Genomic DNA, 27,747 nt, shown 5'->3' on the forward strand with positions numbered 1-27,747 from the left:
TTTCCATGTTTCTAATCTGGAAAAACTAGTTATTGCTACAGTGTGCCTGAAGCTTACTAATAGTTAACCATTTACCATACACTTGTTCTATGCCAGACTCTATGCAAAAACACTCTACACATATTCTCTCAGTGAATCCTCACAATGCCATGTGATAGATTCCACTAGTCTCACCATTTTAAAGATAGGAAATTTGGACATCGACAATTGAAGTGACTTGCCCAAGGACACATAATGAAGTGACAAAAAACTTAAAACCAGGTTGGTCTGACAGCCAAGCCCTATGTTTAACCAGGATTCCCTACTGACATAAACCAAACCTGAGTGAAAAGAGCAGGCATTCTCCAAAAGTGTGTTCTTTGCTCTACTAGCTTGATTTCTCCCTCAGTAATTTCATCTATTCTCAAGAATAGCTACATCTGTCCCTTGTGTGAAACGCCTGTGGTACCCAGTAAGCCCTCAAAGTCTGGACTTAATTATCTTTCCCACAACTGGCAAAAGATTTCAACTGCATGTTCCTGGAGGGCAGTCAGTGACTCACTCACTAGGGAGCCCAGCACTCAGTCTAGGGTCTGTTATATTACAAAGACTCTGCCAAGCTGGCTGGCTCCTACATCTGACCTTCATCTCCTACCTTCCACTTTCTAATTGCCTGATGGACAGTTGCACAGAGTTGTCCAGCCCACACTTTGAAATCAATTTGTCCAAAACAGTTCAAAAGCTACTTACGTTCTATGCTAGTGTTGAGAAATGGCAGGATTAGAGCATAGAAGGAGTGATCCAGGTATTACTCTTCTTTCTTGTACCACTGTCTACATCTACTATAGCATTTATCTTACTCCCTACTGGACTACAAACTCCTCCAGGGAAGAGTCCATGTTTGTGGCTACTACAATATCTAGCATCATTCTTCACATAGACAATGTAGATAAGGAGCAACTGCTTATGTCAGTCACCGTTTTATCTCAGTGTATCCTCACCAACTAGCATCACCAATCCCAACACCCAGTTTCAAAAACCTGAAGTCATCTTCCACTCCCTCTCTTAAGCTAGTAATCTGCTCAGGTTTGTCTAACTCTTAACTAAAATGCTCTCTTAACTCCCTATATATGAGTAAGAGAATCCAAGTAGAATACATATATACAGGTCCTAATAAGGTGAGTGCTGAATGAATGTTAACTACGATTTTTATTGCATACATCATCACCCCATTTCCTCTCTCTTCATACACAGGCAGCTAGCAAGAATTAAGAATATTCCCAGAAAGGCAAAAGGTACAAAAAATACCAACTTGGTTTATTGAATAAAAAGGGTGGTAAAATGGACATAAAGCCAGAAGTTAGAACAGGACATTTTCACATCCTCCCCCATCTCAAAACTGCACTTCCCATCATCTGGGTCAAGGTGTTAGGGAGACAGAGCCCCCTAAAATCCCTTACTATTCACCTGCACTGGAAACAAGGCCTGCATTAGGAGAACCCAGGAGGAAGTCAAAGGCAACCTTACTCCTGTCTACCCCCTCACCCCTAAAGTCTCTGGGTTAGGGGGAAGTAGGGAAGGAATAAGTGAGCCAGAAGGGCTGGGACTGGCCTCTAGGGCTCACCGCCCAAGATGTCCTAGAGATGGCTATCCTTGTCCCCATCCAATCCCTAATAGGTACCATTCTCAGACCTTGGGAGGGAGAAGAGAGGGGATATTGGTTCCAGAACAAGACGTGGTCTCCAAACCCTTCCCCAGCGTTGGTAAAAGCCCTGAGAGTAACCTGACCAGGGTTGGAAGAGCCACACCTTTTCCCTCCTACCCAACCAAGAGGTAAAAAGGAATATCTAGGGACATAGCAAGCCCAGCCACTCTTAAATCTCCACGTCGCTTTCCTTGTCATTGTCATGGTCTCCATCATAGAATTCATTGGATGCCTCTGGCCTACAAAGCAAGGAAAGAGAGAAAGAGAGGTCAGGCTCCCACTCTCCAAGTTCCAATCTTCTCCCACATAGGCACCCTCTCTGGAGCCACTTATCAGGCCCCTATTGTCAGGGAACCACTCCTCTCCTTCTGCTGGTAGAGACTGACTGCTATTCATTCATGCATTCATATAGTCAATAAACATTTACTGACAGACTAATCTGTGCCAGACACTGTCATAAGCCTTAGCAATAGAGAATCAATCAGACAAAATTTCTGCCTATCCTCAAAAAACTCACCAAATAAATGAGACTGACAATAACTAACAAAGTAAAAACGTAAATATGGTCATTTCAGATGGTGGAAAGCACTATGCATAAAATGAAATAAAGGGATGTGACTGAGTGTGATGGGAGGAAACAGGTAAAATTTCAGATAGGATTATCAGGAAAGGCTGTTCTAACAAGGTAAGACCTGAAGTCTGAGAAGAAGCTGGACAGGCAAAGATATCAGGAAGACCATTCCAAGCTGCAAGAAAACCAAGTACAGAAGTTATGAGGTGGACAGAGACTGATGTATTCCAGTGAGAAAAGGAGGTCAAGGTGGCTAGGGGAAGTGTGCACAGAGGAGGGTCATTAGAGATGAGACCAGGGACATAGGTAAGGGCCTTTTAAAGCATGCAGGGCCTTTTAAAGCCACCGTCAGAAATTTGGATTTTCTTCTAAGTGCAATGGAAAGGAGCATTTTTAGCAGAGGAGTGACATACTATAAACCTGTAGTGAGCAAAGGGATGTGAAAGCAACACAAGGTCCAATAAATACTCAATACTGCTCTCTTTCTTTTTGGAAAAAAAGAAAACTATTCTCTGGGAGAACATGTATAACTGAATTATCCTGCCCACAGCTGATAACTGAGAAAGAAGGAAGAAAGTCATCAAAGAGAAGCTGAGGAACAAAGTCAGGAAAGGCTCCCTCTGCCTGGAAGGCAATGTCTCAGTTACCTCTAAGTGCAAAAGGGTTAAAGGTGAGGAGTCAGAGACTCGAGTTTGAATCTCAGCCCTGATGTTTAACTAGCTGTGGGACTTTCACAAAGTTATTTAGCCTCTCTGAGCCTTAGATTCCTCTTCTGGTAATTTAAGAATAGTGCCTCTTAGGGTTGTTGGATGGCAAGAGACTAATGACAGGATGACATTGTATCATGTATGTTTTAACATAAAGCACTCAGTAACAGTCTGCTGCTTAGCAAGCCCACAAAAAGTGGTAAAACTTATTACTACTCTGCAAATGATATGCAAGCTGGAGCTATAGGCATCAAAGAAAAGGAGCTCAGTGGGTGGTCTGATGGTAGGGCTTAGGACAGGAAGAGGCCTGAGGCTTCTGTTGGCTGTTGAAAGCAGGCTGTATAATGCAGAGACTAGGCCCAGATACCAGCCTGGAACTACAGATGAAAATGAAACAAACTTTGCCAAAAGGAAGAACTTAAAAACAGATTTTTAAGAAAATCAATTTCCAAAAGTCAAGCCCCAGAGACCTGGAGAAGTTGAGAAGGAGATGAGGGGTCAAAAAGGATCGCTGAGGCCAGATGTTCAGATACTTCCTCAACCAAGAGAAAAAATAAGGGGTTACTCACAGAGGAGAAGGGTTGGAGTGGTCCCAAGGGTCTAAGCAGTAGAGCCCAGGTCCAGAGGAGAGATCTGGAAGCCTGAACTCTAAGAAAGAGAGAAGATTCTGGAAGGGACTGAGAAGCCCATAAGACTCTGCAGCAGAGCCAGCTCAAACATCTAACAGTGCGTGGGAGCAGGACCAGGTGTCCTACAAGCGTCCAGCAGTGGTTATCCCCCAGTCACGTAAGGAAATCTGTTCTCTATTAAGTGCATCTGTTTCTGCACTTCTGGGTTCTTCTATCTTTTCCCTTCATTTTTCAGAAAAGCCTGGTTTGGGGTTTTTAAAAAAGTCTATTCTAGTCTCTTTTTTTCCCCTAATTCAGTGCATCTGTAAATATTTTAATATGTATCTCAGAAAGGTAAAGACATAAAAACACACACACATACACAATACAACTGAGAAAATTAACAGAGGAAAGAAATCTAAGGGCCTTTCAAGAGCAGTACATGGGCAGTGACCTGTCCAGCTTAGAATCTGGAAGGAGTGAGTAAAATGCTGGCAAGAATATAAACTGTTACAGACTTTATGGAAGGCAATCTGGCAACAAATAAAAAAAAATTTTAGTGCACACAGCCTTTGACCTAGCAGCAACAATTCCAGGAATCTCACCCACTCAAACAAGCATGCAAAGATGTATATGTACGGGGATTCACTTCCATACTCTTTGTAATATGGATAAAATGGGAAATAATGTAAATGCCCGTCAATGGCACTTGGTTAAATTATGCTACATCCACACAATGGAATATTATACAGCTAATAAAATAATGAAGCAGATTTTTTTATATATTGGCATGGAAAGATACACTGTTATGTTAAAAAAAAAAGGTGGAAATTGTAGAACATGTATAGAGTAATCCAACTTGTATTAAAAAAAAAAGACTGCACAACTCTGAAAATGAGTGTATGTGTGCCCTTGTGTTTATATATGAATGTTGAAGAGTACAGTTGTAATCTACAGAAAAAAATCCGAAAAGATAGAAATCAAACTATTAACATTGGTTACTTTGTGAAACGGGTCTGGGATCGTGTAAAAGCAAACTGAACATATTTTGGTGCTATTTAAAACTTTTACAACAAACATATGTTACTTATGTCATTAGAAGCAGGGCAGAAAAGTGTGGGATTGCCACATACCAAAGGAGGTAAGCCAAAGACAATTAGGCTAATGCCCTCTAATGTACTTTTTCCCTCTTAACCTCCCCAAAAAGCTTGTGGGAATCCCTTGCTCTCAAGTCCCTGCCCCAGACCTGCTGTAGTTCTCCTCAGGACCCCTCTCCTCTGCGTCAGCCTCATCAGTCCTGTCATAGGTTAGGAGGTCTGCCGGCACATCGTGAATCTGGACGCTAGGTGCATGGTTCAGCATCTTCAGGTTTTCAAAGATTGTCTGGCGGATCTGGTCCAGATACTGGTTGGGGATGAGGAATAGACAGTGAGCAGCTCCCAGTGATTCTCAGGGCATCTATGCTTCTAACTGCCTTTTGCCCCTACTGTCCTACTTTCAATCCCACCTTGCATCTTAGTTTGAATCTCCCAGCTGTTAACTGTCCCTCCTCCCAACCCTGACTGCTTCTACTTTAACCTGGGCTGCCTCCTAGCTGATAACAGTGACAGTGATGGCTGAGAACTTTCTTTTCTTCCGTGGTTTCTCTGATTTCCCACATCTTGGACCTCTCCTGGGCTCCCCCGCCCTGGTGCTCAGCTTCTCCGAGCTGCTGACCTGGCGTGAGTTCTGATTCTCGATGCGGGTGCTGACATCTGGATGGAGCGTGAAGTCCGGGGCAAAGTACTCAAAGTATTCTTAGGGGAAAAGGAGATTAGGAGGAGACGTTATGGCTCAGATAGAGGCAGGCAGGTCCCAAGACTTGCCACTCTCTTTCCTTTCCATCCAAAACCCCTACATAATAGCTGCCCAACCTTTTCCCTGACCTGGGTCCAGGGGTTTAGTCCGCAGAGCTCTGAGAAAGTCACACTTTCCACCTGCTTTCAAACCAGGCCATTTTGGGGTCTTATGAAAATGGCCTTCCTGTTCTGGGGGCATCACAGGGTGGTCCTTACCACTGTAGGGAAGCTCCTCACTAATGGCCTCTTCTACTAGCAGTGATGTCTCATACGTCCTGAAACAAACCAGCAGAGGGGGGCAGGCTGAGCAAGTGGGCTAAAGGGCCCACCTGGCCATCTCTCAGGGAGCCCCTAGCTCACACTGGACAAGGGGGAGGAGGGAAAATGGGGCCGTGCTCACCAGCAGCGGGCAACATTCCGGACAGTATAGCCACCACCACCTAGCACCAGCAGAGGGATATTGAAGCTCTTGACATATTCAACGCACTCCCTGTTAAAAGGAACCAGAGGAACGGGTGGCAGAAGTTACCAAAAGCCAAAGTATACGCTTCTAGATACTGCCTGGAAAGGTGCACAAGAAAACTAGAAAATGTTCTCTATCTTGATCTAGGCAGTGAAGATCACTGAGTTATATCCCTGAGATTTGTGCACTTTATTATCCACATGTTGTGTCTCAATAAAAACTTTAAAATAGGGTGCACTCCTACCTCTGTCCTGCTCAGCACCCACCCTGGCACCTGACCTGTTAATCAACTGTTCTCACCAAGGCACCAGCAAGTGCTGTCAGTTTAGCCACCAAATTATAACTCAAATCATCTGCTCCTCTCCATCAACCACCTCCTCCAACTTAGCATCCTGCCTACACAACCCCAATAGCTTCCTAACTGGTCTTCCCACTTCACTCCTGTGTATGCCCCTGCCACCCCAAACCTTTCTCCATTCAGCACTCAGAGCAGTCACTTTAAAATATGAGCCAGATCTTATCACTTCCCTGTTTAAAACCTGTCTAAAGTTTCCCATCACATCTGAAATATAATCCAGACTCCTTACCAGGGTCTAAACGCTCTTCACAACCCCACCACTGCCGACTTCTCAGACCTCACCTCAAACCACCTGCAGCCTGCTCTCCCTGTCCCTACCCTTGCTGGTTTTATTTCATCTCCTCCACTATACCAGCTCTGCCCTGTCTCAGAGCCTCTGCATGGGTTCTCCTCACTGCTTGGGATAGACCTCCCTCTGCTCCTTTTATGGCTCGCTCCTTTTAGCCTCCAGATCTCAGCTCAGAATTTTGGGAAATTCTTTCCAAATCGTGCTATCTAAAGTAGGTTCTCCATTGTTATCCTGGGTCTTAGCTTTCTATCTTTTTCCTTCATAGAATTTGTAACTATCTACCTGTCTTGTTTGCTTACTTATTTTTTGTCTGTTTCCTAGGCTAAACTGTAAACTCCATGGGAGTTTTCCCATCTCCTAGTACAATGCCTGGAACATAATAGGTGCTTAATAAAAACCTACTGTGAATGAATGACCAACTGGGGAACACTGTTTAAGGTGATATTTCTGGTTCAAAGTACAACATGTAGCTATTTTTGAGTCCCAAAAGGAGGTGAGGCCCATTCCCCAACTACTCCCATTCCATGTATTGAGGCCCAAGGCCACGTGACAACCTGGAGGAGTGGAAGGAGGGCAGGTCTCACCCATGTCCTCGAATGCTGAGGTTGAAGCAGCCCAATCGATCACAGCCCAGAGAGTCAGCTCCACACTGAAAAAAGCAAAACCCAAGGTGGCTACAATGAGGTAACTACTCAGAATGTCACAGATGTCCTTCACTTCCCTTCCCCCACCAGCCTAGGGACTCTCCTCTTTCCTGCTCTCTTCCCTCAAGCCCAGTGCCTGAGGAGGCACTGACAGTATTACCTGGAGCACAATGCACGTGGGTTGGTAGAAGTCCACTACCTGGTTGATAACCGGCTGGAAAAGGTGCTTGTAACCTGGGAGAGGGCCAAAGATGGGCACCTGGCACCCCAAGGGGATGGGGAGACAGGGAACAAAAGGAAAAAGGGGATTCAGAGAGTGTGGAGCCCAGGAATGGGGCAACCCAAAGGGGGCAACCATTGGTTCTGAACTTCTAGGTGGGGTCTGATGAACTTCTGGAGTGACTGATGGAAGCTAATGACCCTCTTTCCCAGGAAAATGCACATACAATATGTTGCGTACAATTTCCGGGGGGTTCATGGTCCCTCTGAAGGCCATTCATCCTTAAGGACACCAGGCTCAACAGTAGACACCACCAGGCAGAAGAGGTTAACTCAAGGAGACAGAGAAGGAGCCTAGTGAGTGGGGAGAAGACTTCAGTACATACTCTGGTCATCAATGCCATCCCGCAGGGGCACATTGAGGCAGTAGTAGCGGCCACTCTCTGCTCCAACTTCATACATGTCACCTGTAGGGAAGTGGGGGGTGGGAGTGGCAGCAGTACCCGGGAGATATCCACAACCCAGCCGCTTCAACCCCATCTGTACTCCGAGGGCCTCTCACTCCATCTATGTGCGTCCACCACTCACTCCCTCGAACCACTAAGTCCCTTGCAGCTTGCATTCATTCAACAGATACTTTTGGAGGGCCTACCATGAGCCAAGCTGGGAGCTAGGCACTGAGGATACAGCAGTAAAGAGAACTAACGAAATGACTGAAATCCCACCAAGCTTATATTCTTGGGAGGTAGGCACAATAAGGTGGGAGGCAGTAAACAAAACAAAACACCACAATAAATTCAAACAGCAGTGAGTATCCTGAAAAATACAAGCAGAGTGATGTGGCAGAGTAACGGGGTGATCAGGAACGGTTTCTCCAAGGAGGGGGCCATCTGAGCTGAGACCTGAGGCTGAGGAGGAGAAAGTCATGGTAAGAGCTGAAGAGTATGAAGGGGACAGACATTCCTACTCCCATACCTGTGCCAGGGAAGAAGTAGTTTCCATATTTGTGGAAGGACACTGTCATGACGCGGTCAGTGAGGTAGAAGGCTTCCTGAACCCCATCACCGTGGTGGATATCAATATCAATGTAGAGCACCCGAGGGTGGTACCTGGGGTGAGGGCAAAGCCAGGGTCTGAGGCAGAGGTGAACCCCAGGAGGAAAACCCCCCAACCCACTCCTCCCAAACACAAGGTCTGGAATTATTTAGAGTCTACTTTGGCCCAAGTCACCTGAAACCTAATACCACCAGTTCCCTAAGGGCAACCCTGGGGCTCCAGCCTGGAGGCAGGGACAGGAGAGGGATGTGCAGAGAAGGCTGAAATGTGAGCAGGCAGCAGGGAATCTGCAGCAGAGCACAGGAAGAGGCAGCCTGAGAAAAGCATCAAGAACTTGGGAAAAGCTAGTGTGGGGTGGAGGTCAGGGTCAGGGCCAGGGCAGTCTCAGACCTCCTCAGCCAAGAGCCTCTTAAGTTCCCCCATCTCTTCCCAGGCTACTTACTTGAGCAGCTCCAGGATGCCAATCACAATGTCATTGACGTAGCAGAAGCCAGAAGCCTATGGTAAGAGAGTGGTCTTACAAAGAGAGGAACAACTCCTCCACCCAGCTGCCCCCTAGTGTCATCCTGACCTCCTACCCTACAGTAGCTGTTGTCTCCCCCATCTCCTCCTCACTCACCTCAAACTTCTTGGCATGGTGCAGACCACCAGCCCAGTTAATGGCAATATCACAGATCTGAAAGACAAACACCCAACTCACAGGGCTTCTCCTGCCCACCGCCAAAGCTGGGAGCTCAGGATCAGGGTTAAGTCCATGGATTCAGGGACCCACAGGAAGGGGGAAATAGAACTCGGGGCTATGGTCACCTTGTTGTTCAGCTGGGTTGCTCCTTGCAGAGATGCGCCTGTGTAACGGGAGCAGAACTCAAAGAGCCCGGGAAACACTGGGCTGCAGGAAGAAGAGCAAGTTGGAGCCCTTTTACCCTTGTCCACTCCCTTCCTACACCTCTCTCCCTACCCCAAAGCCCTCTGATCTCCATGCTTCAATAACCCCCCTGCCCCTCCTACATACCTGAGTTATCTGCAATTTCATTTGACAAATATTTTAGACCAAACCATGTACCGAGCCTTGTGCGAGGCACTGGATGGGAAGTAGAGAAGCCCAGTGGTAGTACTCCCTAGCTGCACAAAGAGCATTTACAGGCCCCAGCTGTGGCCTGAGGGCTGACTCTGCATTCCCAGACCTATAAAGTGAACTCAGAAATAGCAGTAGCAGTAACACAAAAAACAAGAAACCTCCCAAGACAGCATGTAACTGAAAAACCCAATGGGCAGGGCAGTGTGTGCAGGACAGACCACTGCGACTGGTGTGGTCAAGAAAGGCTTCATGGCATGAAGCTTCATGGTGGTGTGAAGGCTGAGAAGGCCTTGGAGAGGCTGAATGGGGAACAAAGGGTATTCCAGGAAGACACCCTGTGCAGCAGGGGTGTGGGGATAAGGTTGGGAAGGTGCTCAGTGTCAGCCTGAGGAGTTGGCCTCTATCCTCCAGCCCAGGCTGCTTCTATTGGTAGGATCTTTCAGGGAAACGGATTAGTGTAGTGTTTAAAAACCTGGGCTCTGGATCTGAATCCCGCCACCTCCACTGATCAGTTATGTGACTCAGGAGGCTAAGTTACCAAAATCTCCTCAAATTTCAGTTTATGTACTTACGCCTACCATCAGGAAAAGGACTATTACATCTCACGGGTGGTGTGAGACTTAGGTGGATATACCAGTAATCCTTGGCATAGCAGAGTAAGTACTCAATAAACTGTAGCTGTTGTAGGAAACTATAGGATCAACAGCCGCGTTTCTTCAAAAAATAAATTCAAAGGAGAGAAGGAAACATTCTAGGTTAAGTCTTAAGAGATGTAGCAACCAAATATAATATGTGGACCTTGTTTAAATCCTAATTAAAGTAATTCAACTGCAAAAAGGAAAAAATCTGAGACGATTGGAGAAATTTAAGTACTGATTGCATATTTGGTGATATGAAGGAATTACTGTTAATTTTTCAGGTGTGATGATATTGTTCACTTTTTTAAAAGAGTATCATTTGGAGATATATAGTAAAGTATTTATGGATAAAAGGGTGTGACATCTGGAATTTGCTTTAAAATAATCTAACATGGGAGGATATAGTCAAAGAAAGATTAGCCATTTGCTTTAAGTGTTGTAGCTCAATGATAGATATATGCGGGTTCACTGCACTTTCAGAAATGTTTGAAATTTTCCCTAACAAAAAGTTTAAAAATGAATTCAGCAGATGGCAGCTGTTGTGATCACTATATTTTTGTGGATGTAGACTAGAATGGAAGCAAGGATCATGGCTTATCTTTGTTGTCCACCTTCTTCCCACAGGGCCTAACTCTGAGTCTACTTCGTATGATATGAGTTCAACGTAAATGTGGTAGTGTCTAATCACTCTCTTGCTTTTTAAAACCCTTTGATGACTTCCCCCTACTCAAGAGGTTAAAAACCCCAATTCATAATAGGGCTGTTTACTTTTCAAAGGCCCTACCTATCTCTGTAGCCTCGATTCAGATCACTCTCTGATTCTGTGGGTGGCCTTTTTTCTGTTCCTCAAATAAGCCACACTCTGTCCTACCACAGACCCTTAGCACATGTTGTCCCTACTGCCCAAGACATTCCTCCCCTCACCCTCCATCCTCCCAACTACCTTTCCTCTAATTACCTCCTACTTTCTTTAGATCTCAGCTCAATCTTTATTATTTCCTCTAGGAAGCCTCCACTGACCAGCCCCCACCCAGGCTAGAGAATTCTCCCATGTATACACTCTCATAGTCTGTCATGTACCTCTCCTTCAGAGGCCTTAGCACAAGTGCAATATTAAAATTGTTTTGTTGTTGTTGATCATTGCATCCCTAGCATTTAGCACAGGGCCTGGCCTAGAGCCAATGACCAATAAATATTTGTTGAATAAACAAGTGAGTAAATGATGATTCATTGACAAGTATCCCCCCTCCATCATATCTTCCCACTGCTGCCACAAGACCTCACTCAAGTACTCTCATTGAAATGCCTGGCAACAAGGTGTCTGGCATCAAAGGTCCCAGTCCTCCCCTCACCAGTCATCGCCCACGTTGAAGGCGTTAAGGCTCTTGGTGAAGCCTTGCATATTGGTGGGGCTGACTCTCTGCAGGAAGTCGATGTAGTCCTCAGAGTGGAAGCGGCACATGTCATGCTGGGAGGCCTGGTATGGCTTGAAGACCTCGGATGGAAACACAAGGTGAACCCAGGCAGGGTCAGTCCCAGTCACTGGGCTGAAACTGCCCACACTGAGCCCAGACTTGGGGACTGTCCAAAACCACACACAGCAGTCCCCTCGCCCCCCAATCCTTGTTATTCTATGAGACAAATGTCAGTGAAGAGAGACTCTGATTAGCTTGGTGGTTTATTATGATCAAGCCCCCTAACGACCACTGGGCTTGCCTTTTCCATCCCACCTCCAGCCCAGCCTTTCCTACCTTCTCAGACCTTAACCCCCTTCCACCTGCCCTGTTCCTTGGATCTCCTATTCCTGATTCTCTTCATACTCATCTCCCCTGGGCTCTGATTCTGTCCTCTCTCTCCTCTGAGTTCTGAATTTTGGAATCAAATAATATGGGACACAAGACAACCTTCTAATTAAAACCCAAGATGCCCAGGTGATTTATTATTTAATTATTATTATTAAAGCCAGAGATTTATTATATTTTGAGGGGTTCACACACTTCTTTAGAAATCGGACAAGAGCAAAAAGTTTTTCTCTCCCCAGAAAATGCTCAAAGGCACATACTGGCAAACAATTTCAAGAGAGTCAGGGATTCATGCACTAACATCACCTCAATCTTTTCTACAACCAATTCACTTGTCTGTGCCTCAGCACAAGCAGTGGACACTCATTCATACTGTTGACTAATTCCCCTTGCAATGCATCAGGGCCGAACAATATTTTATAATCACATATCACTGCTATAAATTCCAGGCCAGGGACAGACAGCATGTGTATATCCAGGAGATGGAGAAATAGGTAGTAATTAAGTATAACTGTGTGTGGAGGGGGTGGTATTCTAGGTTGAAAAGGGAATACCCAGGACATCTCCTTCTGTCCTACACACACATACACAGAGGGCTGCAAAGTCCTCCCTGGAGCTCTAGCTTGGAGGTGGAGAGAGGTGGCAGAGAAGGGATGGGAATGAGGGTAAACCTCACATCCAGATACAGTGATCCAGCCGCCTTCCCTTCTCTGAGGCCACAGAACTGCCCTAAGATGATGGGGAGGGAAAAACTTTGTGTCTTCAAACCAGCCCCACTCCACCCTAACCCTAGGCCAAGAGTTGGTCCACTTGAGGTCAAAAGGTGGCCGACCTAAGGTGAAAAAGTATCTCTCATTAAGTCAGTGGATGCACCCACCAACACTGCATATGGGGGTGCTCCTGGTTCCTTCTACCACCCCCCCACACTCTAGGGGTGGGTCGCTCTTGGTGCATTCAGTGCAGCCTACCCATCCCTAGGGCCGCAGCTCCTCCCCACCCTCAATCCCCAGCAGAAGCCGCGAGACTCACGATCATCTTCTTATAGAGACCGTAGTGCAGGACCAGACTATGGGTCAATGCCAAGCGATGGGGCTTCATAGGGTGACCAGCCCCTGGGGGTGAGAGAAGAGAGTTCGTCAGTACGCATCCCTGGAGTTGTAGCCCCGACCTCGAAACCTCCGCGTCCCGAAATCCCTCGCCTACAACCTTGTTCCCTCACCGTAGTGGAAGTTGCCCACGTCGGGGTCGTAGAAATAGGCCACAGTCTTGGCCATGGTGCCGGCGGGAGAAGGCCCCGCGCCTCCGCCGCCAGCCTGGCCGCCTGCCCCACCCCGGTCTTGCGTGCTGCGTAAGCACGCAGCCTGCCTCTGCGGAACCGGGAGACTCAAGCCGGCCTCCCTTACACCACGCCCAGGCCACGCCCCCTGCGGAGTTCCGCCCTCGCCTTGCTACGCCCTTCTAGGTTCTGGGGCGTGAGCGTCTGGCCTTGGCCGGAGGACGGTAGCTTCGGTCCTAGGATGAGAGGGCCATTTCCTTCCGGGCGGGGGTCAAATTCTCGGGAAGCTGAGCCATCCCGTCCGACTACCTGTCCCAAACGGGGCGCAGGCCATGGCACCTCTCTAGGAAGCTCCGGAGAACCGGCCACGCTGTCCCTTTCGGGTGCAGAAAGCCGGCTCCCCCCGGCCCACTGGGAAGATTACCTGCTACACATCCGGCCGGGGCATCTGAGGGCAGGAGCCAAGCCAGCCGTGTCCGATAGACCAGTAGAGAGCACTCTCGCCTGACTGCCTGTCCTTCTCACCGGACCCAGGACTCGGCACCGCACACTCCCCCGACGCGGGGTCGGGGAAGGGGGGGAGCGGCGCAGTCACGCGCGCATCACACTTGCGCTCACAAGCGCGCAAGGCTCTCGCTCTCCGCCCGGCACACCTGCGCTCCGCCCCCTGGTCCCGGGCCGGCGACGGTCGAAGGCTTTTGGGAACCCAGGGTGGCGGCGGCGGCGTCCCCGTTCTCCTTCCCTTCCCAGGGCTGGAGTTGTCCGGAGCCTCTCTCCGGTCCCAACCAGCCCGCATCCCTCTCCATCCTTCCCTCCCCCCGCCTGCCGCGGCACGGGTATCTGCGGCCGCAGCCCGGAGCCCTTGAGGCGGCGAAGGGGGGAGGGGAAGAAAGCAAGGGATGAGCGCCGGGAGGGCGTCGGGGGCCCTGAGCCGGACTAGGACGCCCCTGGAACCGGAACCCGAGCCGGAGCCGGAGCCAGAGCTAAACCACCGGTACCGGTGGGCCAGGTGGTCAGAATGGGAGGAACAGAAAGGCGGGAGGGGGTGTGTGCGCGAGCATACAGGAAGGGGAGGGGGCTGTGGAGGCCTGGCTCAGGCCGGCGCAGAGGAGGTGTGGACGCTGACTCAGGCACGATCCTTGTGCAGGCCTCCTAAGAATTCCGTCCCATCTCGCTCTGCAGTGTCCTTGGGAGGGACGGAAGCTCAGGACAAGCTGTAAAGGGGAACGTTCTGGGCGTCGGGGAAGCGGACCAGGGTCGTGGAAGACAGCTTGCGCAGCTGCCGTCTGGCACCCCTGGCCCGGACCAGCACCCCTGGCACGGACAGCTCCCTGGTTGGGTACGGGGTGGGGCCAGACCTCAGAGGCTTTCCTGTCTCGGATCCTGAAGAAGGCATTCCTATCCCTCCCGCCATCTCTAGCTGCAGCCCCCTAACCCCAGGAGGCGCCCTGGCCCGCGCTCGCCCCCCAGAGCCTCATGTCGGAACCACAGCCTGACCTGGAGCCGCCCCAACATGGGCTGTACATGCTCTTCCTGCTTGTGCTGGTCTTCTTCCTCATGGGCCTGGTAGGCTTCATGATCTGCCACGTGCTCAAGAAGAAAGGCTACCGCTGCCGCACCTCGAGGGGCTCGGAGCCTGACGACACCCAGCTCCAGCCCCGTGAGTGAACAGCCTAGAACCTGGCTCAGTCACCTTTCTCCCAGACCCTTCTCCCCACACCTCTTCCTGGCCAACAGACGCAGGCCAAATCCCGACCAAGCTTTCAGGAGGTCTAGTAATGCTTTCTTGACTCTGCAAGAGCAAGTGGGTTGCCACCACCCCAAAAGCAGGGCTAGAGTAGGCAGCATGGGTGGGAAGGGCCCACTGATGAGTCTTGGACTCCCATTGATTTCCCCATCTTTTCTGCCCTGGCCCTTGAAATGCTAATGTACAGCATGATGGCAATTTGCTAAAGGAGTAGGTCTTGAGCAAGAAGCCACCAGGTAATGTACCCCCAAAGCTGACTCATTTACTGCTTCCTTACCAACCTCTTTCATCCTTCAGCTGAGGACGATGACATGAATGAGGACACAGTAGAGAGGATTGTTCGATGCATCATCCAAAATGAAGGTGGGTGTATGCTGGCCCCTTGTTCCCCACCTCCTCAACTTTCTCTTGCCCTGGCCTTTGCCTCCACTGACCCCCTCTTTTCCTTCTCCCCTCAGCCAATGCTGAGGCCTTGAAGGAGATGCTGGGGGACAGTGAAGGAGAAGGGACAATGCAACTGTCCAGGTGAGCTGAGAACAAGGGCCAGCACGATTTAGCTTGCCTTGGAGAGTACCCTCTCCTCCTGCACATTCCTCTCCCAGTCTTCTTGCATGTTTGGGTTGACAGGGGGAGAGTAAGGCTGGTTAACACACAGGAAGAAGGACATTTTGTAGAACTCCTGAGTCCTTCAAACCACATCTCTCCTGTGGATATCATCAAGCCTAACCTTCACCCCTTATGCCACTCCTCTGCATTAAGCATTGCCCGCTTTTTAGCCCCGGGAGGGAGAACACATGGTCACTAATATCTTCATATTGAGTTTATTAGACAAAGACAAGAAACAAATGGTGGGGCCTGGAGGAAGTAGGGCATCTGGGGTTTAAGGAGCACGCTGAAAGAACAGGAGCAAGTGGAACAGGAAGAAAACTGGGAAAGTCACCCCTGGTCCCTTCCTCCCTGCTGTCCAGTGTGGATGCCACCTCCAGCTTGCAGGACGGAGCCCCCTCCCATCATCACACAGTGCACCTGGGCTCCGCAGCCCCTTGCATCCACTGCAGCCGCAACAAGAGACCCCCACTTGTCCGTCAGGGACGCTCCAAGGAAGGAAAGAGTCGCCCCCGGCCTGGGGAAACCACTGTGTTCTCTGTGGGCAGGTGGGTACAGAGTGCCCCAGGGAAAGGGAAGTTGAGGTGGGGACCCCAACGGTCAGGCACCTGCCTCCAAAGGTAAGCCCTGGCTCTTTCTTTGTGGACTGTGAGCCACAGCAGAAGCCAGGCTGCACAAGGTGCCCCACAATCTGGTCTCCCCTGCCCTAGGCCAGAGGGAAGTGCCTATCAAACCCAGGATGTCCCTGATCGGAGGGAAGGGCCAAGCAGCCTCTGAGTGGTGGTCCTAAGCCCCAGTGTTCCCTCCCCTCCTAGGTTCCGGGTGACACACATTGAGAAGCGCTCTGGGCTGCATGAGCATCGTGATGGCTCCCCCACGGACAGGAGCTGGGGATCTGGTGGGGGGCAGGACCCAGGGGGTGGCCAGGGGTCTGGCGGAGGGCAGCCCAGGACAGAGATGCCTGCCATTGAGAGCCTTCCCCCTGAGAGGCCACAGCCCCAGGCCCTTGCCAGCCCCCCAGTGCAGAATGGAGGACTCAGGGACAGCAGCCTAGTCCCTCGTGCACTTGAGAGGAGCCCTGGAGCCTCTGCAGAGTCGATGCTGGGGGCTGGAGGGAGGGGCCCAAGCCCAGGGCTGGCCAGTCAAGAGGCAAATGGACAGCCAAGCACACCGGACACCTCAGATCACCAGGTATGAAGACATGTGGTGGGCTGCAGTGGGCTCAGCTCTTATTGCCCCTACTCTAGGGGGCACTGATATGACCCACCTCCTGTTCTCCCACTGTTGACCCCTCCTCTCTCTCTCAGGTGTCCCCACCACAGGGGGCAGGGGGTGTGTGAGGTGAGTCTGCCTGGGCCCCAAGTCAAATAATCTCATCCTCCCACCCCCTACTTTAAACTACCTAAGCCCATTGGTTCCCTAAACCCCCAAGCTAAACTGCAGGCTTAGCCTTCGGTACATATTCCTTGGTTTGGTGGTGGGGAGTGGGCTTGTGCTCCAGGGGATAGGGAAGGTCCTGCAGCCCCTGGGGAAAAGCGGGGACACAGCTTGAATAGGAGGCAACACTGTTACCCTTCCTCTCCTTCATTGCCCTGATGGACTACCAGCTGGCAGGGCCAAGGGGTGGTTGGGCATGAAGCCCCTCCTCTCCACTGGACAGCACTGCCCCCCAGCTGAGGGACCAGCCCTACTTCCACCTGGAACTGCACGGTCTCAGGCTGGGGGACCTTGGGAGAAGTCCCACCCCCGGTCCTCAGTCTCTTCCCCTTCCCCTGCCTGCCAACAGGCCGCCTGACCTGCCTTCCCCATCACCTCACTCCATATGCTAGAGAGTGTGGCTGGGAGCAGGCCCCTGCCCTTGGTGGGCCCTTAAAGCAATAGCACCTTAGACCCCCTGCCCTCTTGGCACAAGAGGCCCAGGCCCTGGCTTGGGCTTTGTGCCCTTTATTCACTGTCAATAAATCCGCTCAGACAATTACAGCTGCTTCGCATACTGGCTCCAGCTCCTTCTGACAGGCCTGCCCCCATCCCAGCCCCCAACCCCAGTGGCTCTGGCATCTGGAGTGGGGTGATTCACAGAACCAAGGTGGAGACACAAATAAGCCAGAGCCACTTGAGACTTTGGAGGATGAATTCCAGTCCCAGAGATTTCAGGGTATTTTACCACCCTAGAGATGGGGTGGTAGCAGAAGACAAAGGAGTAGCTTCAGCCCTTAGAGATGGCTGGAGGATGATGGCAAAAAAGGAGTGGGTTCCAGCCCCAGAAATAGGGAGAGAAGAAGTTTCTACCCATGAAGGTGAGAACGGAAATCAGGGAGATTCCAGCTTTTGGCTGTGTCGCTCTGGATCACAGTGGGGAGGGGTGGTCTCTGATAGCACGGAGATAGGGGCAGCAGCATCACTGGGGGAAGGTGATTCCCCCTGGCTTCAGGTGAGAGGATCTGGGTGGCCAGGATCCGGGGCTTTAGCTGGCGGGGGAGGCGGTGGACGCATCTGTAGGGAACACACAGTCAGTGCACCAGAGGCCTCCCTTAGGGATATCCCTGTCCATTCCCTCTGTCCTGCAGATAAAACAGGACAAGTTGGAGTGACCCCTCTCCAAACACTCTCCTCTAAGGGCGGGGCCCTTACCGGCCTGAGTCGAGGTGCCATCATGTCCAGGGGTCCAGGGCAGTCCAGGTCTTGGTCTGGAAATAAGAACCACAAGTCAGTCTTATGACTTTGTTTTGTTTGGTTCTGTATCTCCAGCACTTAGGACAGTGGCACTCTGTAAATATTTGTTGAATTAACTAATAGTCACTAACCTGGGTCATAATATCCATCAATCCATCCAACCTCAACACTTATTGAGCACCTACTGTATAATCGGGCCTGCTAAAGGTACCGGGGGCAGGAGGGCTCCACACCGCCCCCACCCCTAATGGCTGCCAGGAACTGCATAATGAAACACCAACAGACACAATGAATGACTGAGTACTAAATCATTCAAAGTGAACGAGGGATGCTGGAGAAGTGGGGTGCAGAAAACGCTCACAGGGGTTCCAAGGTTGCAGTTGCAGGGGTGCATTGAAGAAAGTGAAAGTACCTTTTAGAAAAGATGGATGAGGTAACAACAAGAACAAGAAAAAAAAAAAGAAAAGATGGATGAGGAAAATGATGATGCAAACCAGGTGTTTGTAGGATTCAAGAACACTAAGAGCAGAGGATGTGTATTGGGAAAACACTGTGGGAGAAACTGGCTAATTCTTAAAATAATGAGAAAACAGCTACTAAGTGCATGCTTGCTATGTGCCCAGCACAACACTGGGCACTCTATAGACATCCCTTTAACTCTCACAACTCAGTGAGGAAGGGACCTTCCTCCTCACTCTGTAAAGGCCCAGACATGTTAAATCACACTAGGAAGTCATAGAGCAGAGTTTGAACAGTGGGCCCAGCTCCAAAGCCCAAGCTCTTCTACCATCATGCTTCAGAGAGCCTGATGGAGGAGGTTCCTGAGGGCAGGCAGAGGGGCTGAGTGTAACCCAGGAATTCTAGACTTCCTCCTTCTTCCTGTCTATTACCCTCCCAGGACCCCCAGCTCCTCTACTCACCACCGGGCAGGACAGGTGCAGGTGACCCATCCAAGGCAGAGGTGGGTGCAGGAGGGGAGAAGCTGGGAGGGGAAGGGGATGGCAGCATCTGGAGATGAGGGGGCAAAGAGTTATTCCTGGCATGTGGGAAGGTTTCACCAGCTCTTCCTCCCATCCCATCTTCAGTTCCTGTCCCGTCACTCCCCAGTCCAGAGAGTGACCAAATGCTTGTATCTGGGTGGGGCTTGTAGGCGATACACATTTCAACAGCCAATATATATTGACACTTAATATGTCCCAGACATTTTGCTAGCACTTCACATGTACTAATTCATTCAGTCCTCACCACCACCCCCATGAGGTAAGGATTTGATGATTCCTACGTCAGAGGTGAGACTCAGGTTAATCCATCTATCCAAAATCACAGAGCTAATTAGTGACAAAGTCCTGGCTAGAACTCCTGACTCCTATGCTCTTCTTGCTAGAACAACAGGTACCATATATCAAAGCACCTATGGGCCATTGTGCTAAGCGCTTTACTTCCATTATCTCTAATCAGGATAGTTAGCCTCCTGAAAGAGGCATTATTGTCCCCCTTTTACATGCATGTGAAGAAACAAGCTCAGAGAGATCTAATTACTGCCTAAAGTAACAGAAAAGATCCAGCTCTAAAGAAGGACAACCAAACTCTAATGAAGACTGCCTTGGTTTCCCTTTTCTCTGTGCCAAAGGAGATGGGGAGTCCCAAGCCACTATAGGGGGGGAGGGGGCATTAAGACAAATATGGGACCTCCCTGGCATGGGAGGGTCAAACCATTGGTGCCTGGGGACCCAGGGAAAAGGAAGCCTCACCTGTTCAGGGTCTGAGAGTTCAGATGGCCCTGGGGGGCCAAGTAGCTCCTCCACCAGCAGGGAGGGGAAGACCCCAACATGGCCCCCAAATTCTCCCCTCCAGAAGCCGTCATCCACTCCATCCTGGGCCCGGGGCAGCAGGCGGATAAGTGCCCCCTCGGGAAAGCTCAGTTCCTCTGCGCTCTGTCCCGTGTAGCTGTACAGGGCGCAGGCCAGGAACGCTGCGGAAGCCCAGGAGAGACAGTGAGGGGAAGAGGCGGGCAGCAGTGCCCCCAGACCAGGGCCACAACTACTCAGTAACTCTTCTCCCTTTCTTACCTGTGGGCTCTGCCCCTGAAGGATTGTCGCTGTCATGGCTGCTCTCAGAGAAGGAGAGGTCCGGAAAGTTGAGATACTGCTCAGGGACAAAGCCGACCTCACCGTGCTGGTTCCGAGCCTGCTCACCCAGCAACGTGAACAGAAAGCAGGCTTGCCTCAGCAGTCCACGGCCCTGGCCCTCCTCCACTCAGGCTTCCAGCTTTGCCTGGCTGGGTCTTTCCAGGCCACAGTGAAGCCCCTCCCACTGCCCCCTTGCCAAGGTCAGAGCCCCGGGTCCATACCCACCTTGACCCATTCGTCGGCATCTCCCTCCTCTATGACCTCCAGCCACTCGCCCTCTGTGATGGTCAGCTCGTCCTCATGTCCTGCCTGGGCCCCACAAAGAAGGATTCAGGACTGGCTGTTCCCCATCCCTGCCTGTCTGAGCTCCCCACCTCCATTCACACCTGATAGCCAAACACCACATGGACAGGGCAGGGGAGGGGCCTGGTGGCCAGGGCTGGAGGAGCAGGCTCCTCAAAGAGCTCCCCAGTCTCCTCACATTCCTCAAAGTCAGACAGCTCAGCATCCTCAGCCTGGGGGGACAGAGAACAGACATCATTGTGAGGCCAGTCTCAAGCACCCACTATATCTCTCACTCCTCCATTCTACCTTTTTTTCTTTAACATCTTTATTGGAGTATAATTGCTTTACAATGTTGTGTTAGTTTCTGCTGTATGACAAAGTGAATCAGCTACATGTATACATATATCCCCATATCCCCTAGCTCTTGTGCCTCCCTCCTACCCCATCCTCTCCTTAACACTGTGGATCCTCCTCCAAGGTAGTACCCCCCATCCGTTCACCCTGGGTCACACGCAGAACCACCACAGAGCAAGATAACACTAACAATAATCACAGAGTTACAGTATTGAGCGCTGATATGTGCCAAACACCGTGCTAAGTATCTTATGTACATTGTCTTGTTTAAACTTCTTAATAACCCAGTGTTATTTTGCGAAACTATTAACCTCATTTTACTTAATGGGAAACTGAGGCTCAGAAAGGCTAAGTCACTTTCCAAGATCACACAGCCAGTAAGTGGAGTGGCTGGTACTCAAACTGCTTATAGTCTGCTCTCAGGACCTTTCATAACCACCATCTATACTCCATAATAAAAGTTCATTGAGAGCTCTCTATGTTACAAACTGTGCCAAGAGTCATACTTAAGTGATTTCATTTAAGCCTCACAACAATGCTTTGAGTTAGTTACTAGTGTGATTCCCACTTTATAAGCTCTGCTTTCCACTGGAGCTCTTTAGCCTCCTGCGTGTGTTATGGGTAGGGAGTGGAGGGAGCTCACCGTGGGAGAGAGGTCCCTCTGCGACAGCCGGGCCTCGCTGAGCCGTCGTTCCTGCTCCACCTCATCCTGGGCCTGGGTCATGGCTGGCTTCAGCCAGCGCTGCACATCCAGGCCAGCCCCCTGCAGCAGGGCCAGCCGGGCAGCCCCCTTCACCTGGCTCACCTGACACAGGGAAGAGGGGGTCAGTCAAGGCTATGGCTGGGCCTGCCCTTGGGAGGTGAGTGGAGCCTCCTCCCCAGATGTGTCCACCCTCTACCTCCTGCCTCCAGTATCCCCACCATCAGATAAAGGAGTGAAGGAGGGTGTTGCCGGAGGAGGTGCGATCTCAGTGGCTCTAACCCCTGGGCTGTGCCTCACCTGTGCCCGCCGGATGCTCTCTCTCACTTCCTGCAGCCGCTGTTCTATGCTTGGAGCCTCCCGCTCTGAAGCCTGCTGCCGCCTCTGCTCCAGCCGCTGCAGCACCTGGTTGGGGATGCAGAGGACAGGAGCGGGTGGAGATACTATGGGGCACAACTTACTAATAACCCGGTAGTTTCCCAGTTGTTTCACATGCATTATGTCATCTCATCTTCCCTGTGATGTGGGTGCTATTATTAGCCCCACTTTAATGATGAGGAAACTGAGGTCCAGAGAGCTTAAGTCACTCCCTCACTCAGGGTTACATAACTAGGAAGCAACAGAGCAAGATTTGAGCCCAGGTGAGTCTAGTCCCAAAGGTTATGCTCTTAAATTACTGTGCCACACTGTCGGCTTAACTACCCCTCCCTCCTCTCCTGCCTGCAGCCCCATGACATCCCCAGTGACGCCGGGATCCCCATCTCTCAGCTCTTCTTGCCCACCCCCTGACACCTGCACTCCCCACCTCACCCGCTGCCCATGGTTCTGGATCTTGTAGTCTCGGGCAGCTCGGCTCGTCCAGCGTTGAACTTCTTTCTCCAGGCCACTCTCCCCGGCCCCACCTCCTGCGACCCGCTCCAGCTCCAGGACACACACCTGAATGAATGGGGAGCTGTGAGAATGACCTGATGCTGCTCCTTCTTCATTCCTCCTCCCTCCAGTTCCCTCCTTTTTTTTCTTCCTTGTCTCCTGACCTCCAGGGTCAGGGACAAATAGGTGGGAGCACACACCTATGACTGTGGACACAGGTGTGCATTCACGTGGACACACAGAGAGTCCCAGAAGTGGGATCCAGGTTGAGGGACAGAGGTAGAATGAAGAAGATAGTGCAGTGAAGGGACAGAAGGGTAGGAGGAAGTGTGTTACTTTGTGTCCTGGTGGGAGGGAGGTGAACTGGGGTTCTGAAACCCTCTCTCCATGGTTTAATAGTCTCTAAGTTAAAACCGGGACAAGGAAAATGGGGAAGAGGCCTACACCACAGTCCCCTTTCCAAGTGGCCTGACTCCACCTAGCAGAGAGGTCTCACCTGATCAGTCCCTGCTGGCTGAAACTGCTGAGGTGGGGTGGGGGAAAATACTCCGGGCTCCTGAAGAAAAAGCTCCAGATCCTGCTCCCAGCTTACCTGGTAGTTGGAAAAAATCAAAGTAGGCCACTCACTGGCTCCCTCACCAAGCCTGTCCCCAGCCCTTCTTGGTAGAGAGAGGACAAGGTGAGAAGGAAAGGGGAAGACATGCAGTGGTGGAGGGGGCGCTGTACTGGGAGAGAAGGGTAAAGAGGGTCTCTGGGGAGCTTACCTGGGAGGTCGCCTGCCCTCCACGGTGGGCATGCTCCAGAGCCATCTCTGCAGCTTCCAGCTCAGTGCGGCTCAGTGAAGTCAGCGGGTCCCTCAGGTGTTCCAACAGCTCGCTGACCAGGGCCTGAAGAGAACCCCAAGATGCTGACACCACCCTTCCCACAAGCAGCCTCTCTGTCCAGGTTTGAATGGGTGATGGGGATGAGGTATGGGAAATTGAGAAGTAATAAGACATTATTATTGCTTCTAATAATAGGCCCTCATGTGTACACAGCACTTAACAGTTTAAAAAGCATTTTCACATTCATTCTCTCCCTTGAGCCCCATTAGTCTTATGGAGTAGGCAGAGCAGGGGTTAGTCCTGATGAAGAAACTGGGGTTCAGAGGAGTAAGTGTTCTGCACAATGTCATGCAGCCAACTAGAAGCGGAAGCAGAACCCAGGTATGTATCTACTGCCCACTCTGAGCAGACTAGGTCCCCAGCCCCACCCAGCCTGATGGTGGTGGGAAGCAGGGAGACGCCCTCCCTGCTGGGAGGCAGCGGTATCTAGGCTAAGACTGGCCTTGAGCACGGCCGGCAGTTCTTCCTGGTAGTAGTGATCAAGGTGGGCATTGGTGGCCACCAAGTTGAGCAGGTACTCATTGCGGGCCGCTCTCAGCTGCTGGGAGTACTGGGCCGACTGGACAGACAGCTAGGAGAGGAACATAGGTGTCAACTGGGAGACCTGGACCCTTGGGGTCCTTCCATGGCCAACCCAGATCCAGAATGGCTTCTCACATTACTGAGATAACTGGCAAACCATACTAAAAATTTTACATACAATTCCTGCTCAAAATCCTCTAGTGACAACTGCATACATTTAGGATAGAATCCCAACTGCTCCTTACCGTGGTCTACCAGGTCCAACATGAGCTGGCCCCAGCACCCTCTCTGAGTCTTTCCACAGTGCTCGTCCCCTTGCTCACAGTGCTCCAGCCACACTGGCCTTCTCTCAGTTCCTTGAGCCTACAAAGTTATTCCCACCTCAGGGCCTTTGCACTCACCATTGCCTCTCCCTGGAATGTTCTTCCCCTACATCTCTGCATGGCTAGCTCCTCCCTGACACTCAGGCCACCTGTTCAGAGAGGCTTTCCCTCTAAATTACACTCCCCTGTGATGCTTTATCATATCACCTTCTTTTCATTTATAGTGAGTCTTTGTTTATTTACTATCTGTCTCCCCTAACCAGGCTGTGGATGCAGGAGCTCTGCTGGTAGTGCTCCCCACCATATCTCCAGTGTTTCAAACAATGCCAAGTACATAGAAGTCCTCAATAACTGCATATTAAAGGAATGAAAAACAAAGGTACTATTTCCATTTTATAGATGAAGAAAATGAGGCTCAGAGAGATCAAGTTTACCAAGGTCATGCACCAAGGAAGCAGGGTAGCCTGGGTTCATCCCAGTCTCTCTGACTTATGCCCCCAGGTTCCAAACCACTAGACTAATCTGCCCACCTCTCCCTGCCCCACTCATGCCCACATCCTCTGAACCTTGGTGCTGAGTTTCTGGAGACTGGTCCGAGTGTGGAAGAGGCCATGGTCACTTCGGTTAAGCCTGTGCAGGCAAGGGAGAGGAGCGGAGGTCAGGCCCAGCCATGGCACCTTGGCTCCATCCCCCGATGCCACAGGCTTCCTAACTCCCCACGACCCCACCTGGCCTGGACATCAGCCGCCTTCTCCTGTGCCAAGGCCCACACCCGTTCACGCTGCCCATACAGCTTTCGACTTCGGCTCAGCTCCCGGACAGACTGCAGCACCTCAGCCTGTGCCCTCTGGAGGTTCTCTGCTCCCTAGGGGCATGGACACACAAGTCCTGATCCAGATCACCTCCATCCCCGAATCAGCCCTTCCTTCACCCCATCCACTGAGCCATACCTTCCTAAGCACCTGCTCCTTAGCGCTCCGCCCTGTGCCTCCTGCCAGGTCACGGTATCGGTCAGATGCCTGGAGCCGGGCTTGGCCCCCAGCCATGGTGGCATCCAGCAGGCAGCGCCAGGCACCAAACACCATCCTGCCTCTCCCCAGAGAAAGTCTGCATTGAGGAGGGGAGCACTCCAAAGCTTCACGAGTTGCCCCCCCACACAACACTATGGGAGACAGACTGCTTTCCCATCCCCCTCGTCTGGGAGCCCATCAATTGATCAGCCCATTAGCTCGGCCACAAGGATCACTTATGCCCTCCGCCCCCATCCAGTGTCCTTGCTGGGTCAGCTGCTCTCCCGCTGCTGTGTCAGCGCTACCTGCCGCTCACGTGCCCTCCTCATAGGTTCCTGGGGTTGAGCTCCTCATCCCTTCTTGGCTCCCTGGCCTCCCTGCCACCCCACCATGGGACCCACCTGCTGTCCATCTCCCCACTCCGGTGTCCTTCTCTCTTCAGAAATGGCCCAGCCAGTTTCTGGAGTGCCTGGTGGGAAAGTCATCACAAGACCCAGTTCCCTTTCAAAGACCCTCCCCATTTGGGAGAACATATGATCAGAGTATAATGATGCCACCCACTTTGCTAAGTGCTTTACATGCATTAACTTATTCCGTCCTTATTATTATTCCCATTTTACAGAGAAAGAAATTGAGGCCAAGAAAGGTTAAGTAACTTGTCCAAGGTCACACAGCTAAAAAGTACCACAGCAGGGATTGGACACAAATTTGCCTGGTTCTAGGCATTTGCTCTTGACCAGAACAGGAGTATGTGTGGAGGCACATTGCTGGTAGTGTAAAGGAGGCTAGAACAAAAGGGAAGGTCCAGAGAAAGAAGTCCCATACCTGCCCATACTCCCGTTCAATGGCTGCCCTCTGCTTGCTGTAGGATCTGTGGAGATTAGGGGGATGGGGTGGTGTTACTGTTTGGTACTTTTCTCCCACCCTCGACCCTCTCCTTAGCCTGGGCAGGAGGGAGAGGGGAGCCAGGCCTGGAGTGTGACTATCCCAGGAGGGCCTGAGACTGGAGAGAGAGTCCTTGAGATCACCTCGGGCAGCTGCAGCAAAGGACAACTTCACCTCAGTGCTCAGAGCCTCAGCAGGATCCTCCCCACCCCTGGAGAACCATCAATGAGCTTGGAGGTGAGGACTGATGGGGGTCAGCTCAGTACAGTGTGTGCCAGCCTTCCAACAGGTCTGGAAGAGGGAGGGGGGATTCTGCCCTAAGCTCGATTGTGGGTGTGGAGGGGCCGGTGTGGAGTGAAGGGGTTTGAGGGAGGGTCCCTGTGTGTTTATGTGTGTTGGGGTGCGCGGAAGGATAATTCGTATCCGGCATCTGGAGAGGGAGGCCTAGGATAACGGCCTTGAATGGGCAGGTTGGAGAGCTCTTCACCCCCCGCCCACCCCGACAGCTGTAGTATGTTGGAGAAGAGGCGGAGCGTGTGACAGAGAAAGTCGGGGTACGTGGAGGGGGTCAGGGCTACCTGATATCCTCCAGTAGGTCCGCCTCTCTCTGCTGCCGGGTCTGAAGGATGCTCAGCTGCTCCAGGAAGCGAAGCTTCACCTCCTGGGATGGCTTCACCTGTGTGGGTAAGAAGAGGATGAAGACCCCTGGCGCAGGGACCTGAAAAACACTCCGCGCAGGGAGCGGTGAGGGGGCGGGGCCAGGGAGGAGCTGGGCTGTTTCCCCGGTTACTTCTGGGTTGGCCCTTGAACCCCTTCCTACTCTTCGTCCGCCACCGCAGGTCTGGTGCCCCTTTGGGCCGCATCACTCCCCCAGCCCGCCAGGAGTCCCCGTCCCCAGGCCAAGCTCACTTTTCGGGGCGGCGGCTGCATCTCCGCTCCGTCCCAGGCAGCAACTCGACTCCGGAACTCGAGGAAGCCCCGCCCACAGCTAAGCCCCGCCCAGGATCTGCCCCAGCTCCGCCCTCGCCCCACGCCTGATCAGTCTCTTCGCTGGGCCGCGAAGCGCCAAGAGCGGCAGGAACTAAACCTCTGTTATTGCTGAGAATACCCCGGAAAGGGTCCGCGCCGCCCTGTGGACGCCGCGTCCGCTGGGCGGTAGGGGGAACCCCAGGTTTCTGTGTCAAGACGCCTGGGTTCTATTTCTGGTGGAGCGCTGCTGATTTAGCTCGTAATTATTGCTAATCATTCATTTACATATGCAGATCTCCAATCCCGATGCGACGGGAGAAGGATAGTGAGGAACTCAATCTGTAACCAGGGAAACTGAATCACTGGATGCCTGAGCGCAGATGCGTGTGCTGAGAGAAACAGGGCTGATCTCAGACCTTTTCCCAATTCCCACTGAACTGGAAAAGCCAGCGTGAGTGAGGGTGAGAAAGACGCCTGGAGCCAGGAAGGAACCAGTACCAGAGGAAAAGACAGGGCCAACGAAAACGAAACCAGCGAGTGGGCGTGAGCTGGGAGATGA

General features: G+C 51.4%; 3 protein-coding genes across 11 annotated transcripts; 1 reads left to right on the plus strand and 2 right to left on the minus strand.

Moving 5' to 3' along the window:
- Positions 1-1,275: 1,275 nt before the first annotated feature.
- Positions 1,276-14,043, minus strand: HDAC3 (histone deacetylase 3). 4 transcript variants are annotated; one of them, XM_067031809.1, is made up of 15 exons: positions 13,656-14,043; positions 12,985-13,067; positions 11,506-11,648; positions 9,245-9,326; positions 9,057-9,113; positions 8,880-8,935; positions 8,357-8,490; positions 7,768-7,848; positions 7,323-7,396; positions 7,103-7,167; positions 5,809-5,898; positions 5,625-5,683; positions 5,287-5,366; positions 4,817-4,974; positions 1,276-1,923 (listed from the first exon to the last, which is right to left on the minus strand). In XM_067031809.1, the coding sequence occupies exons 2-15, from the start codon at positions 13,051-13,053 to the stop codon at positions 1,854-1,856; spliced, it is 1,218 nt and encodes a 405-aa protein (XP_066887910.1). In that variant the 5' UTR covers positions 13,054-13,067; positions 13,656-14,043; the 3' UTR covers positions 1,276-1,853. The 4 variants fall into 4 exon arrangements, with proteins under 4 accessions (XP_066887910.1, XP_058917157.1, XP_066887912.1 ...); XM_059061174.2 differs by lacking the exon at positions 13,656-14,043 and adding an exon at positions 13,175-13,312; XM_067031811.1 differs by lacking the exon at positions 9,057-9,113.
- RELL2 (RELT like 2) lies at positions 13,375-17,562 on the plus strand. Of its 4 annotated transcripts, XM_067031813.1 has the most exons (8): positions 13,375-14,225; positions 14,414-14,548; positions 14,652-14,891; positions 15,276-15,341; positions 15,437-15,503; positions 15,947-16,132; positions 16,400-16,775; positions 16,892-17,562. In XM_067031813.1, the coding sequence occupies exons 3-8, from the start codon at positions 14,708-14,710 to the stop codon at positions 16,922-16,924; spliced, it is 912 nt and encodes a 303-aa protein (XP_066887914.1). In that variant the 5' UTR covers positions 13,375-14,225; positions 14,414-14,548; positions 14,652-14,707; the 3' UTR covers positions 16,925-17,562. The 4 variants fall into 4 exon arrangements, with proteins under 4 accessions (XP_066887914.1, XP_066887913.1, XP_066887915.1 ...); XM_067031812.1 differs by lacking the exon at positions 14,414-14,548 and having other exon boundaries at positions 13,399-14,225; XM_067031814.1 differs by lacking the exon at positions 14,414-14,548 and having other exon boundaries at positions 13,416-14,240.
- On the minus strand, positions 15,782-27,221 carry FCHSD1 (FCH and double SH3 domains 1). Of its 3 annotated transcripts, none has more exons than XM_059061055.2 (20): positions 27,129-27,221; positions 26,798-26,895; positions 26,160-26,205; positions 25,736-25,803; positions 25,275-25,410; positions 25,053-25,189; positions 24,891-24,954; positions 23,922-24,050; positions 23,360-23,482; positions 23,092-23,187; positions 22,536-22,661; positions 22,026-22,130; positions 21,669-21,830; positions 20,773-20,901; positions 20,612-20,695; positions 20,327-20,444; positions 20,009-20,229; positions 19,178-19,265; positions 18,216-18,271; positions 15,782-18,077 (listed from the first exon to the last, which is right to left on the minus strand). In XM_059061055.2, the coding sequence occupies exons 1-20, from the start codon at positions 27,147-27,149 to the stop codon at positions 18,012-18,014; spliced, it is 2,073 nt and encodes a 690-aa protein (XP_058917038.1). In that variant the 5' UTR covers positions 27,150-27,221; the 3' UTR covers positions 15,782-18,011. The 3 variants fall into 3 exon arrangements, with proteins under 3 accessions (XP_058917038.1, XP_066887909.1, XP_058917037.1); XM_067031808.1 differs by having other exon boundaries at positions 25,275-25,416; positions 27,129-27,195; XM_059061054.2 differs by having other exon boundaries at positions 25,275-25,431; positions 27,129-27,195.
- Positions 27,222-27,747: the final 526 nt, after the last annotated feature.

This window comes from Kogia breviceps, chromosome 4, assembly GCF_026419965.1.
Source record: "Kogia breviceps isolate mKogBre1 chromosome 4, mKogBre1 haplotype 1, whole genome shotgun sequence".
Lineage (NCBI taxonomy): Eukaryota > Metazoa > Chordata > Mammalia > Artiodactyla > Physeteridae > Kogia > Kogia breviceps.

Coding starts and splice junctions, on each gene's coding strand:
- FCHSD1 (XM_059061054.2), bottom strand. CDS start 27,149: ATGCAGCCGCCGCCCCGAAAA. Junction 24,051..24,890: donor TCCAGAAACTCAGCACCAAG/GTTCAGAGGATG, acceptor TTCCTCTCCTAG/CTGTCTGTCCAGTCGGCCCA. Junction 18,078..18,215: donor TGGCACCTCGACTCAGGCCG/GTAAGGGCCCCG, acceptor TGTTCCCTACAG/ATGCGTCCACCGCCTCCCCC.
- HDAC3 (XM_059061174.2), bottom strand. CDS start 13,229: ATGGCCAAGACTGTGGCCTATTTCTACGACCCCGACGTGGGCAACTTC. Junction 9,327..11,505: donor TTCAACGTGGGCGATGACTG/GTGAGGGGAGGA, acceptor TTCTTCCTGCAG/CCCAGTGTTTCCCGGGCTCT. Junction 7,397..7,767: donor GGATGGCATTGATGACCAGA/GTATGTACTGAA, acceptor GCCCTCTCCCAG/GTTACAAGCACCTTTTCCAG.
- RELL2 (XM_067031813.1), top strand. CDS start 14,708: ATGTCGGAACCACAGCCTGACCTGGAGCCGCCCCAACATGGGCTGTAC. Junction 15,342..15,436: donor ATGCATCATCCAAAATGAAG/GTGGGTGTATGC, acceptor TTCTCCCCTCAG/CCAATGCTGAGGCCTTGAAG. Junction 16,776..16,891: donor CGGACACCTCAGATCACCAG/GTATGAAGACAT, acceptor TCTCTCTCTCAG/GTGTCCCCACCACAGGGGGC.